Genomic DNA, 13,674 nt, shown 5'->3' on the forward strand with positions numbered 1-13,674 from the left:
TGTAAAATTATTTCATTAGAAGTAATAAGAATACTAGGTCGATGGAAGAAGGTAACGAAATTAATACCATTTAGATAAGATGAAGTAATTAACGTGAAAATGCTGTATTATCTTTATTCTGATGCTACTAATGGGGTTGTAGAAAGCCCATTTTGATATAAAAGTATATGTGTATAGTTAGTTGCCTATACAACGGATTTGATGAATTCTGAATTTTATGCAAATTCCCATACTGTCAAATATGTTATTTTTGTCATATTTTTATTTTGTTTATCCAAATCCAAATATTCCAAATCCAAAAGAGTAGTAAATCAGCAGAGTACAAGTAGACAAGTACATAATATGTGTGTATATGTCTATAATATCTTGGGTACATAGCTATAGAGTAAATTAAATGATGCAAATATCCAAAAAAGTGTTCGCTGATTAATTAATTTAATGGTAATTATAAAATAAATTTAAGATGGAATACAATGAGGATTTTAAAGATTTTAGAAATCAACAAGTATTAAAATTTAGGATAGATGAAATTGATTCCTTTAAGGAAAATGAGAATCTACAAATTAAATCAGAAATAGTGGATTGCAACTTTAAAAGCAATATTGTAGACGAGGGGCATCTATTAGCCGAGTCATCTTCACAATATATTAAACTGGAAACCCCTATTGTAAAAGAAGAAACGCGCAAAGCATCCTGTATTATTAATATTCAAGATGTAAAGCTTAAAATAAAGAAAAAACTTGGTGAATTTACCAGTACAGGTAAGTTTTTACATATAATATATAGGAATACTGCATAATCAAATAGACCTAATGGAATTTGGTACTAAGAGATGTGATTCATTATTTGCTGTCCAAAATTTGTACCTCTGGTGTTACACAATTCTCAATATTTCCTTAAATTAACATAAATCTTATTCAGACAAATCTATATTTAAAATTTTTTTTATTTAAAATCCTTTATAAAAGGTATATAATTAAAATACCTTTGCTATCAAGGTACTACCTGAGACAAAGTCCTTGTAGACACTTTGTCTCAGGACCAGCAACCTTATGTAGAGGTTTACGTTGACATGTTATCAATTCCACTGGTAACTTTAACATCTTAACATATATAAGATCGAATAATGTAACCTAAAGTTAAACTAATAACATTTAATGGGTTTTTACCCAAATATTTAGTGGCTCAAAACATGTACACCTAGACACACTGATGATGGAATGCAGATTCCGAAAACACTTTGTGATATAGCCTGATTGGGTATTTTAATTATATACCTTTTGTAAAGGATTATAAATAAAAAAAATTTGTGATACATAGTATACAGCCAGCTACAGGAACTTAGTTTCCTTGTGGATTTTAAATATATATTTGATATAGATGATGAAGTTAATTAAATGAATGTAAGATAAAAATTTGAAAATTTTTATAAAAAGATTCTTTGTCTACTGCCATGTTTTTCTCTGTGCATACACATACATTAAAGAAAATAAAATAATCTAAAATATGTTAGCCCTTTTGTTTATGTTTCTAACATGCAGAGGTGAGTTATTTATCAATAATGTAATAAAGTTTATCGAGTTTATGTTATAAGAAATGAACCGGATACATGTAATGAAAACAAAAATCGACGGACGGAGATGTATATCCCATGTGTTGTTATGTGTTACTAAGTGGTTTTCTCGTTTTCTGTCTAGGTTTCGGAGGGGATTACAATTACCTTGTAAGAGACAATGTTGCCGATTTTAGCACTTTATGTAGTGTGCAATATCTAATCAAAAACTTATCGTACTGTATAAAAATTTATATAGTTCTGTTTTTATTTTAGGTGATCCACATCATGTTTTAAAAGACCGTTTGAAAGTGTACACGTGTGCACAACCTTTTGAATGTGAACTTTGCATTAGGCAATTTTATCTAAGCAACAAGTTACATATAATTTACGAATGTGAAATTTGTTCAAGGCAATTTAGACATGCAGAAAATTTAAAAGCCCATTTTAGAACACACACTGGCGGAAAACCTTACAAATGTGAGACTTGTCAGAAGAACTTTTCTAATGAATTTAATTTGAAAAAACACTTAAACGCTCACATTGAGGAAAATGCATTTGAATGTGAAATTTGTAGTAAACAGTTTTCTCGAAGTAGTAATTTTTATAGGCATATGCTACTGCACACTGGAGGAAAAGGATAAAATGTGAAATTTGTTTCCCACAAGGATTATTTAAATATGTATAATGGATATCTCCTTTTTCTGTCTTCATACTGTACTATTTCTGATAAAATGTAATTTATGTTTATCGCTTTGTTCAAATTAAAATTTGTTTCTATGTAGCTGTTACTATCTGAATAAATTACATATTTATTTTTGTTACTTTTAAGTTTAAAATATATTACAGTAAATACTCAAATGTTTCTTATATGTAACCAAGATTAATATATTATTATTGTGGTGTGTATAATTGTTTTTCCTTCCATAAAGTGTTATATACCTAAAGTTTACCGTTCAATATATAAATTTTTTTTAAAATGTGTAGTTGGACATAGTGTTTACCTCTAACAACTTTTTTAAATAATGTGACATTGCATGTTAAGGTATCTACGAAATAAACAAGACAAACACATTAAGCAGCCTATACTATTACTTTATTAGAGACAAATATTATAATTTTATAATAATTAAGTAAAATTATAGACAAGTCTCAAAATTGTTAAAGGGGCGTCATTTCATCTTCTTGGGGGTAATCGTTTGTGGCTGCTAAATGTTAAATTTTGATAAAACGCATGACAAATTGACGGAACAAAAGGCAATAGTGCAATTAAGTCATTGGGCTGGAAACGTTACTTGCTGTCTTTGATACCTCATCAAGTCCACCTCACACATATTTCGATTATTGAAATCTGTCTGATAAAAGAGCTTTCCAATATGTTCTTGTTGGACGTAGGAAAACACATGTTGATAGTAGAACACGCTCTTTGTTAACATTCTTTTTTCTACTTACAAAAGGAGGATTAGGTGACAGTTTCTTATCGAACAGCGTGTTGAAGTTTTTGAAATCTGCAAGTTCCATATTGCGCACAGTCCTTTGGTGTTAAAATGACCAAATTGTGTATGAGCAAAGTCTGCTTCCATATGTGTGTGCCCTTTCAGTAAAAATTTTTGAATGATGGTCTTTATTTGAGGTACATATGCAGTATCCAAAAATAGCACATTATAATATTTTTATTTTGTCCATAGCAGTTATCGGTCCAAAGAGTGATGGTTGACACATCTTTTCTATTGTAAGTTCTGTGCCCAGATAATCTTCAGCATCCTTCGAAAAACCCTCATCTCAAAGTATAAAAATACGCCTCATACTTGTAATTCCAAGAGTCCATGTTTCCACTCCGTATAGCAATATGGAGTAAATAAACATTTTTACAAATTGGTATCGGATATCCAACGATAACGTAGAGTTTATTAGGAATTTTTTCATTCGTTGAAATGCGGACCTAGCATATTCTATACGAGCACGTATTTCGGCCTCGTGGTAAAGATCGTTTGTTTGTATTTAGTTTATCAAAGAAAAAAACAGAATCAAATTCTACAGATTAATTATTGAGTTATCAGTTCTTAAAGTTGGAGCAATTTTCGCAGTACGTCACACAGTGTTCTAAACACAAAAAAATTTCATATACCTTACACACGTATTTAGTTTTCCTGTCTCTATTTCTGGGAAATTTTGAACATCGTCCTTGCTGATTAGGTTTCCTGTTCTTTGCAGGCGGTTCGGAATTTTCACCTAAAATCTTTCGGATACTGCTTCTCAACTCTAGATAATCTAGGGTTACTCATTCTTTCTCTTTGATGGTCTTCGATCAATTGGAAACCCATTTTCTTCAGGAAAAGCCTTCTAGCAATTTATGTCGTTGTTTTGTCTGAGAATGATCTGGCTATTGATTCCTGCAGTGTTCATTAGAGAGAAAAAAATTGTCAAAGGCCAGTGACGACTGTTTCATGCTACATTATACGCTGCAGATAGCTCGTCTACTACGTCAACTCCGCCTTTGGTTGAATTATAAAAGGAAATAATTTCAGGCAGCTCATTATGAGTATCTGTTACTGTTGTATGATGCTGGAGAGAAGATATAAAACAGTTTTTACTTTCTGTGGTACATACGAAAGAATAGTGTATCCGTTCTGAAATCCAAATGTACTGGAAAAAACTTCTTTTCCTTTCCCTTGCAGGAATTCTATGGGCAAATCAGGCTTATTTTTCCTGATAGTACCTATTGCAGTTAAATTATGAGCCTCACACAACTTCACCAAGAGATCATGACTAGTGTACCAGTTATCAAACGTTATATTGCGTTTGGTCCCAGACACGGGAACAACCAATCTTTATGCAATGTCTTTCGGCAATTGCTAACTCGGAATGGACCTTCAGACTGTTGTCCCACATACACCTCCATATTGAGTAGGTAGTTCGTACGTGCGTCAACTAATGCATGTACTTTGATTCCATATTTCGATGGTTTATCTGACATAATTGCCTGAAAGCACATTTTCCTCTGAACGATTAAAGCTTCTCGTCATTTGTCAAAAATTCAGAGGAAGAATACGCAGATTTGCAATTTTCCACAAACCTGTCGAAGAAAGCTCTGATATGAGCTAGTTTATCTAACTTGACTCTTTCTTCACGGATTTGTTTCTTATCGAATCTTGGACATGAAATTAAAAATTCGAATCGACGTTGGCTCATTGTGTAACGGAAAACGTCCATTCCTATTCCGTCAGTGTTCCACAATTCATATAAATGACGATGGTTATTTCTGAATGCACCAGACAGGTAAAGGAGCCCCTTGATTTCTATCACAGATGTATTCCCATAATGTGGAGAGTTCTTCCAACTTTCAGATTTTTCTGCAATTCGTTGGTTAGTATGCTTAACTAAGTCTGCAATCATTTGTCCATCAATAAATAACAGAAAGCACACAATTGGTGTCTTGACATGCTTTGCGTGATTTTTGACTCCCGGTAAATGTGTAATTAAGTGTTCTGCTCTTTTTCGAACATTTCGGTTATTGATTTCTTTACTTCAATTCATTCCATTCTTTCTGTCATTCTTCTCAATCTTGATTTTAATTTAGCATATCTTATTTTGTGTATCTTTTTTTTCTGAAAAAGTTGTCTATTGACGTCAAATCTCCAAATAAATAAACATTTTGATTGTTTATTTAAAAATAGTTCCACTAAAAAATTGATCAATCCCTAGATGAGAGTCTTTTTGTAGTATCTAATACTCCACATTTAAACTGTCAAATTCGTATACACAGTTGTGACGAAAAAGCCTTATTTTTTACTCACTTGATTGGTCTGTTAAGCGTTTGCTTTTTTTTGAGTATAAATAAAGACTTTTTTAAAGTACGCATATTAAAATAAAAACCAAATATTCTTATATGAAAACATTTTTTTTAATTCAGAAATTAAATAAATCGTGTAAGCCAGCCTGTACATAAAGATTCCAACAAAAACTAACCGAACAAGGTTAACTTATATTCGTAAGTAAACAATAGTACCTACACCTTTTGATATTATAAGAAAAAAGATAAGATAACAGATAATCAGAAGTTGTTGAAAAGAAGGTGTATGTACCTATGTAAAATAGTTTGTAATATTTGCATGTAAATGTCGATTTTGATTCGATATAAAAATGAGTAAAATAAAAAAAATTGTGACAGTAGGTGATGGTGCGTGTGGAAAAACATCTCTTTTGACGACTTTTAGTTTGAATGCCTTTCCCGAACGTCATGTGCCCACGGTATTTGACGCATATTCGAAAGATATCGAAGTGGACGATCAAACAGTTACTTTAGCTTTGTGGGACACAGCGGGAGAAGAAGACTATGATAGGCTTAGGCCGTTATCCTATTCGAGGACAAGTGTAGTGCTCATTTGTTTCGCCGTAGACTTTCCAGATTCCTTATCCAACGTTAAGGAAAAGTGGTATCCTGAAGTTAAACACTTTTTACCTTACGTCCCATACATTCTTGTAGGTGAGTATTTCAATTTGATTACTTTGTTATTTAATTCTTCACTTGATATTATTCCCACTCTTTCCTTTGCTCTGTGCGGTGCTTTTCTACCAGAATAATATAATGTGTGTCTATCTTGTTGTCCTCATCCTTCTTTTTTGGTTTCACTGATTTCTACGATTTGGATATTATAACGCTCAATTTCTTCTGTAAACTCCACTTCTGTCCGGCTTAGATTTTTTATTTATTAGAGGAACACTATACCTAATCCTATGATTAACCAGAATTTTATATTTAACCTAATCTGCAACTTTACGGTCCCAAGTATTCCCAATGGGTCAACATATAATCTAAATATTTATTGCTGGAAACTTTACTGTGGTCGCTTTAGCCCAGTCTGGTTATACAAAAATCATCGATTTCACGGCAAAATGTTTCGCAGATATCTGAAGCTTTTAAGGCATAGGTGGGGGTTACTAGATGACAAATAGATAAAAAGATACTCCTATTTTTACCTTGCGTTTTTTTTAAACAATAATTTATGGTCAGAATTTGATTTTTTATCTATAAGTTTTTTCCCTTATAATTTAAATAAACAATATTCATACCATTTTTTTATATCAAGAATATCTTTATTTTCCCGTTTTTTCAATTAAAATTGATAAATAATTTGCGGAGATATTTGCAAAAAAGCAGTTTTTTTGCACTAATTTATAAATTTAATTAATTTTTTTATTAACAAAACAAAATGTTATTAATACATTTCAACATTGAGGAATTACCGTCCTTTAAATTTGTGCGAAATTTCCCCCCGATCAGTCAAATAGTTTAAAAGTTATTCAATTTGTTTATCCCTGGGACTAATTATTTAAACCATTGAACTTGCCCTATGAATGATGCTAGACACATTTAACAAATTTCATAGGATTCTTTAGGACTTATACTATCTCAGAAATTAAATGAATATTGAGTTTTCATCGAAATTATTAACAAAATAAACGTTTGAAAAAGTGGTATGTTTTTTACTTATAAACAATTGTAATAACTTCTATATTTTTTAAGATACAGACTTGTACGTACAACCATTAGATAGCTGGTAAAAAAACTCACATTTAACAAAAAAAATAAACCTTCTATGAACAATAGAAACGAAGTTAGCGACAATTTTTTTGTTAATTATATCTCCACTGTTTATAAACATTAAGAAGTAAAATTTGCACAAATTTTGAATGAAAATCTAAACTTTATATTGAATGTTATAGCTATAAAATTCATCCAATTTTTCGAAACTTAAAACCTTTCGAAACGAAGTTACTTTCGAAAGATCGACATAGGAAAGTGGAGGGGAAACTGTTTTAGCTCCTCGCTGCAAAATTTAATATTATGGTTACGGATTTATCATTCAAAAGCTTCAACAGTTCTGTAGGAATTTCATCAGGTCCATTTGCTTTTCCATTTTTAGCGTTTCTTATTCAGGTATTCTGTCCATCTTTTTATTTTATTCTCTAGATCTACAACTATTCTCTACCTCTTTGGCTTCTTTTATTCTCTTTTTTATGTGTTTATTAATTTCTTTGTATTTGTCTGGGTAATTCTTCATCTTTCTTCTTTGTTCCATCAAGTCTAGTATATCTTGTGTCATCCATCCCTTATTCTTTGTTGTTGTTTTTGTAAGATGTTTCTTTCCTGCTGTTTGTATAGCTGTATTTATGTACTTTAATTTTTGGTTAACGCTGTTTGGATCGTTAATTTGTTGCTGCACTGAACGGAGGTTTTCATTTATTTCTTCTCCTGTTTCTTGTCGTATATTTTTGTTTCTAAGTTTATTTAAATCTAGTGCCTTTCTGTGTGGTCTTGTAATCTTTTTTGGTCTCGCCTCTATCACAGTAACTACTGGGTTATGATCTGAGCCTATATCAGCTCCTGGGTACGTCTTAGTACATTTAACAGCATTATGATACCTCCTTGCTATCATAATGTAGTCTATTTGATTTCTCACTATTTTTTCTTTGGTATGTTGTGGAGATGTCCATGTATATAACTGTCGAGGAGGTAATTTGAAAAAGGTATTTGTTATTACGAAGTCTTCACTTTGGCAAAATTGAATCAATCGATCTCCTCTGTCATTTCTATTTCCAAGCCCATATTTTCCTACTTGTTCTCCTACCTTACGTTGACCCACCTTGGCATTAAGATCGCCCATTAATATGTTAATGTATGGAAATACTGACTTAATAAGTGAAGACAAACAACCTGCAACAAAAAGGTTCAGACCTGACAGTGAAGTCGAATAAATGAACCAAATTTTAACTTTTAAGCCAATGTATGTAAAGAAAATAAAAAAAGTAAAGTTCAATAAACATTGCAAAATTTAATAAGGAAAGTGATGAAAAAATCGATTTATTTTATCAAAGCAGTAAGGCAGATTAGATTAATATTGTATATCATATTTGTAAGAAAAATAGAATAAAAATCAATATTGTTAATTATAAAAATACAAACAATTATAATTAATACAAGGAATATAATGTGTACCTATGTGTAATATAATGAATTACCTGAAATTTAATTTATAAAATATATAAGTATTATTACATTATTGATATAAAATGAAAAAACATATGTTGATTTTCCGGGATTTTCCGAGATTTATGGGGAGTGAAAATTATGTCATCATTATTAATACTGCGACAGACTATTCGAGCAAATTAAAAAAAATAAGTATTTAGGGTGAATTTCAAATGGACTCAATTTTTCCGAGTTTTCCCATATTTTCCGGCCAGTGAAAACTATGTATTTATTCATATTTCGACGAGCTACCCCAGAATAAAAAAAAGAAGCTTGCAGCTGCAAAGGAAGCCGAGATAATGTAAATTTTTCCTACGTGTTGCAATTTGAAGTTCCGATGCCGAAAAAAAACGGAGCTGAAACAGATATCCTCTCCACTTTCCTTTGTCGATCTTTCGAAAGTACCGTCGTTTCGAAAAATTATATAAATTTTATAGCTACATATAAGTTTCAATATAAAGTTTAGATTTTCATTCAAAATTTGTGCAAATTTATGCAAAAGTCTAACTCAGATTTAATACGTACGTTTTAACATTCAAAACACCCTCTTTTTAAAGATAATTGTTTCAGCTTTAAAAAAAAACTTTGCAAACTTACTTTATCTTTATTAATAAAAAAGTTTAAAAGTAAAAATTTAAAATTAAAACTTTCACTAAAAAGTTTCGAATTAATTTGTTCATAAGAGATTTAAACAAAATTAAGCTATAAACTTTGAGAATCTGGCTAATGGAAGTATAAAAGAACTCAAAAAGAACATTTTAAGCTTTGGTAAATGTTTCGATCTTAATTTTTTAACCAAGATATGGAACTTTTTCTTGGCCCTGGGCAATCTTCTTTAATTGTTACTATACGGAGTTCCATATGTAGGCCTTAATTAGTTTGTTCATAAGAGATTTAAACAAAATTAAAGCTATAAACTTTGAGAATCTGGCTAATGGAAGTATAAAAGAACTCAAAAAGAACATTTTAAGCTTTGGTAAATGTTTCGATCTTAATGTTTTAACCAAGATATGGAACTTTTTCTTGACCCTGGGCAATCTTCTTTAATTGTTACTATACGGAGTTCCATATGTAGGCCTTCTTTGCGGATATACCACGAAGCGTTGACTATGTTCAATGTTCTTTAGTATTCGGATGTGGACTCTTTAAAGAGAAGCATAGTTACTTGCACTAGTACAGCCCCATATTGCTAGACCATAGTTTCATACTGGTTTGAGCATTGTTAGGTAAGTTGTGAGCTTCTACCTAATAACCAACCCGCCGGGCCCAGAGATATAGCTCTTCAAATATACTGTAAAAGGGCTCAAACTCAATTTTTAGGTGGTGTATATATTTTTCACTCAGATTTTTCCTAAAAACTGGCGTTTAAAAAAGTTTAAGATGTTCCCAATTGAGAATTTAATAATAAATAAAATTTAAACATCAAATTTATTACAACTCAAGAATGTTACACAGAAAAAACAATAAAAAATTCAAAAAATTTAAAAATCTACAAAAAAACAATTTTTTTTAAATATAAACATTTTTTATGAAAAACGATATTTAGTAGAGTGTATTACGTCCACGACCCCTAATTACGGCTCTCATTCGATCAGGCAGGTCTGCTTGACGGATTTGCTCCCATTCATTACGAACTGTTTGCTCCAAATCATTCATGGTTTCAAACTCACCATGGTTACGTCAAATACGTCGTCCCAGGATATTCCATTGTATTTAAGTCTGTACTCCTTGGAGGCCATGGTAATAAACGAATCCCAACTTCATCCAAGTAATCCCGTGTTATTCCTGCAAATCCTTTTTAAATTTCGGGACATGGAATGTGAGGAGTTTGTTCGAACAAGGAAAGACGCACAACACGATTCAGGAAATGAACAGACTGAACCTAGAAATATTAGGCATAAGCGAAATGCGCTGGCCTGGTTACAGGTAACATTAATGTAGTACACGTGTATACTCTAACTGCAAATAAATCAGAAGCTGAAATAGAACATTTTTATGAACAACTCAAATAACTTATATACACAAGAAAGGAAGAAATGACTATAATAATGGGTGATTTAAATGCAAAGATAGGAAAAGGCCGAATCGACAATATAATAGGTGATTATGGTTTAGGAATAAGGAATGCTAGAGGTGACAGATTGGCTCAATTTTGTCAAGAAGAAATCCTGGCGATTATGAACACATTGTTTCGATTACCACCCCGTAGACTGTATACCTGGAGGTCACCACAGGATAATGAACAAAATTACATTAGAAATCAGATCGACTTTATTCTAACCAATCTAAGATTTAGAAATTCCATTGTAAGAGCGTTAAGACTTTTCCTGGAGCAGATGTCCCCTCAGACCATAACCTCCTTATCTCAAAAATGAAACTGAGTCTAAAAAGATAATAAAATCCAAAAGTTCTAAGGTGAATACTCAGTTATTCAAGATAAATGAAATCCGTACTGAGACTTCAACTTGTATCAATCAAGAAATGAAGAAATTAACATCAGAAATGAAAAACACTGAGAATGTGAGCATTATACGTTCTATGTCTATGTCTACGGACATCATTTAATCGTTGAACAAGTACTGGTGCTGATAATGTACGATCGCGTACGCTTGTAACCTAAGAAAGCGATCTTCAACTTGACTTGTGGTTCTTCGTCAACCTTGACCTGACCTCCTGGTGTATTGTTCTGTTTCCCGAAATCTTTGTATTGCATCGAACACTGCACTTCTGAGAAATTCCGTCCATCATCCTGTAAAGCAACAGCTTGTGCTACTTCTTCTGGTGTCATACTTCTTCATGGAGATAATACAAAAATCTACGGCCGAACTTATAATCAGGTACAATACCACAATAAACTTAAATTAATACTAAGCCACTATTTCATCTTAATAACAAAACGTATATGTAAAAGTGTTCGCACAAAACATCTAAACAGGTTCAAATTCACTACCATTTGTTTTTTAAAACATATTTTATAATATTTAGATTTACCTATAATACAATTTTCTAATTTTTTTAGCAAATAAATTGGACCTAAGAACTGATCCCGAAGCAATCAAAACTTTAGGCGACAAAAACCTGCACCCAGTTAGCCAAGAAGAAGGAGAAAGAATGGCTAAAAAGATTAAGGCTATTAAATATATGGAATGCTCAGCCAAACATCTTTTTGGAATTAAACCAATTTTTGAAGAAGCAGCTCGTATAGCACTCGAAACCAAAACTAAGAGTAAAATGAAACATTGTAAATTTCTATAGGTAGTTATTATAGAAACAAAGGTCTCAAATTTTTGACGCAATGTCATGACATAAGATAATTATTTTAAGTACAGTAAGGTCTCGTTTGATGCGGTGGATACGTTCCACAGAAAAGCGCATATACAAAAATTGCATAAAAAAGACATTACTTGCCTTGAAAAAGTAGGGATAGCCCGTAGCCTTCTAAAACTATTTTTTTTTATTTTAGTTTTTGTGACTATTTATATTTATTTATATCGTGTCGATAAACAGGAAAACAGGGGAACCTGTTTATTTTACTAGTATTGTTGTTGAAAGTAAACTACCTAATTATTTATGAACTTCTTCTGCAGGTGGATGTTTTCCCAAGTTGTCTCGTTCTAAAACTTGTTTAAAATAGCTTAATTCTTCAATATTCTTCCAGTTTAAATCATAATGTTTTTCTATCAATTTTCTAATATCAACTGCGTTTTCTTGTTTTACTTGTAAAGTAAATCTTCGCCTTTTAAAGTACGTGGTCTAAGAGATTTATTTATTAAGAGCGATTGCAACATCCTATCTCCTGATGTATTGCTACAAAGTATGTAATAATGTTACTCGACGTTTACTTGTTTTATGTCCACTTGCAGTTTTCTCATCCTTTGTAATGTAAGTACAATTAGGCATTTTTTTCCAATACAGTCTTGTTTCATCAGCGTTAAATACTTGATTGGCACAATAGTCCCCATCTTCAATAATTTTCGCTAGCTCCTGTGGAAATAATTTTGGTGCTGCTTTGCCTGCTGTATCCTTTGCTAGCTGAAAATTTTTTACCAGCTTGGGAAATGGAAGTTAATGGCTCTAACTGTTTCATTAATTCATAAAACTGAAGAGCTTTTTCCTGGACTAAATAACCACATACAGGAATTCTTCTTTGAATTAGTTCCTCAATCCAAATTGCGATGACTCTTCCTGTTCTTTCTAATAATACATCCCTTGAGTAAGATGAAAATTTGGCGCTTAATGATGATTTTCTTATTGCAACTTCATTCTTCTTAATTGCTCTTACAGTTGATTTGCCTAAATTAAAATGTTTTCCAATTGCCGTAGATCCTTCTCCTTTTCCTAAGCGGTCTAAAATTGCAGTTTTCGTTTCCAACGAAATTGATTGTCTTTGATGTTTTTTTCTCCATTGGGCCAAATACAATCTTAAAAAAAGAAATAAAAAAAATTAGACTTACGATATTGAGATAGCAAAAACCTCTTCTAATTAAAAATAAAACTTTACGACACGCACTTGAAATCTTTCAATCCGAAAATCGTTCTGCTTATTATACATTATCCGAAAACAGGTTTTTACCTTTTAACCTTTTTTACCTTTCAATGCATAAATGCGAAACTTGCAATGATGTAATAGTAACATCATTTAACCAGGGAATCCCCGAATTGCAAAGGCTCACTTTACTGACACCTAGATGTGAATAGTTAATATTTAATTAGAATAGTTAATAGACATTTTTGGATGAAATACAAACCACACAACTTTAAAATCGCATAAAAATAATCCGCATAAAAAGAGACCTTACTGTAAATGGTACTATTTAACCTACTCAATAAAATTACTGTTAGTTAACAAAATGATTCGTTTTTGTCCACATCAAAAACCGTTTACTCCTGAAGATAATTTATGCAAAGTGCTGTCTGTTTTCTGTTACACTTAATAAGGAATAAGTGACTACATGTCTTTCCAGGCTTCTATATTCGTTAACATTGAGTATTTTGTTCTTCCTGGGCCGCTTTTTTCTTCAAACTTTCCTTCCGTTTTAAGTCGTACAAAATTTTGTTTTCTCCTCTATAAATAGCACTAAAATAGCTA

The 13,674-nt window shown here is 31.6% G+C and overlaps 1 protein-coding gene across 3 annotated transcripts; it reads left to right on the forward strand.

Moving 5' to 3' along the window:
* Positions 1-230: 230 nt before the first annotated feature.
* Positions 231-13,436, forward strand: LOC140452060 (ras-like GTP-binding protein Rho1). 3 transcript variants are annotated; one of them, XM_072546098.1, is made up of 2 exons: positions 231-761; positions 1,829-2,455. In XM_072546098.1, the coding sequence occupies exons 1-2, from the start codon at positions 464-466 to the stop codon at positions 2,194-2,196; spliced, it is 666 nt and encodes a 221-aa protein (XP_072402199.1). In that variant the 5' UTR covers positions 231-463; the 3' UTR covers positions 2,197-2,455. The 3 variants fall into 3 exon arrangements, with proteins under 3 accessions (XP_072402199.1, XP_072402201.1, XP_072402200.1); XM_072546100.1 differs by lacking the exon at positions 1,829-2,455 and adding an exon at positions 11,605-13,436 and having other exon boundaries at positions 234-761; XM_072546099.1 differs by lacking the exons at positions 231-761; positions 1,829-2,455 and adding exons at positions 5,441-6,038; positions 11,605-13,436.
* The last annotated feature ends 238 nt before the right edge of the window (positions 13,437-13,674 follow it).

The sequence above is a fragment of the Diabrotica undecimpunctata genome, chromosome 10 (assembly GCF_040954645.1).
Source record: "Diabrotica undecimpunctata isolate CICGRU chromosome 10, icDiaUnde3, whole genome shotgun sequence".
NCBI classification, from domain to species: Eukaryota; Metazoa; Arthropoda; class Insecta; order Coleoptera; family Chrysomelidae; genus Diabrotica; species Diabrotica undecimpunctata.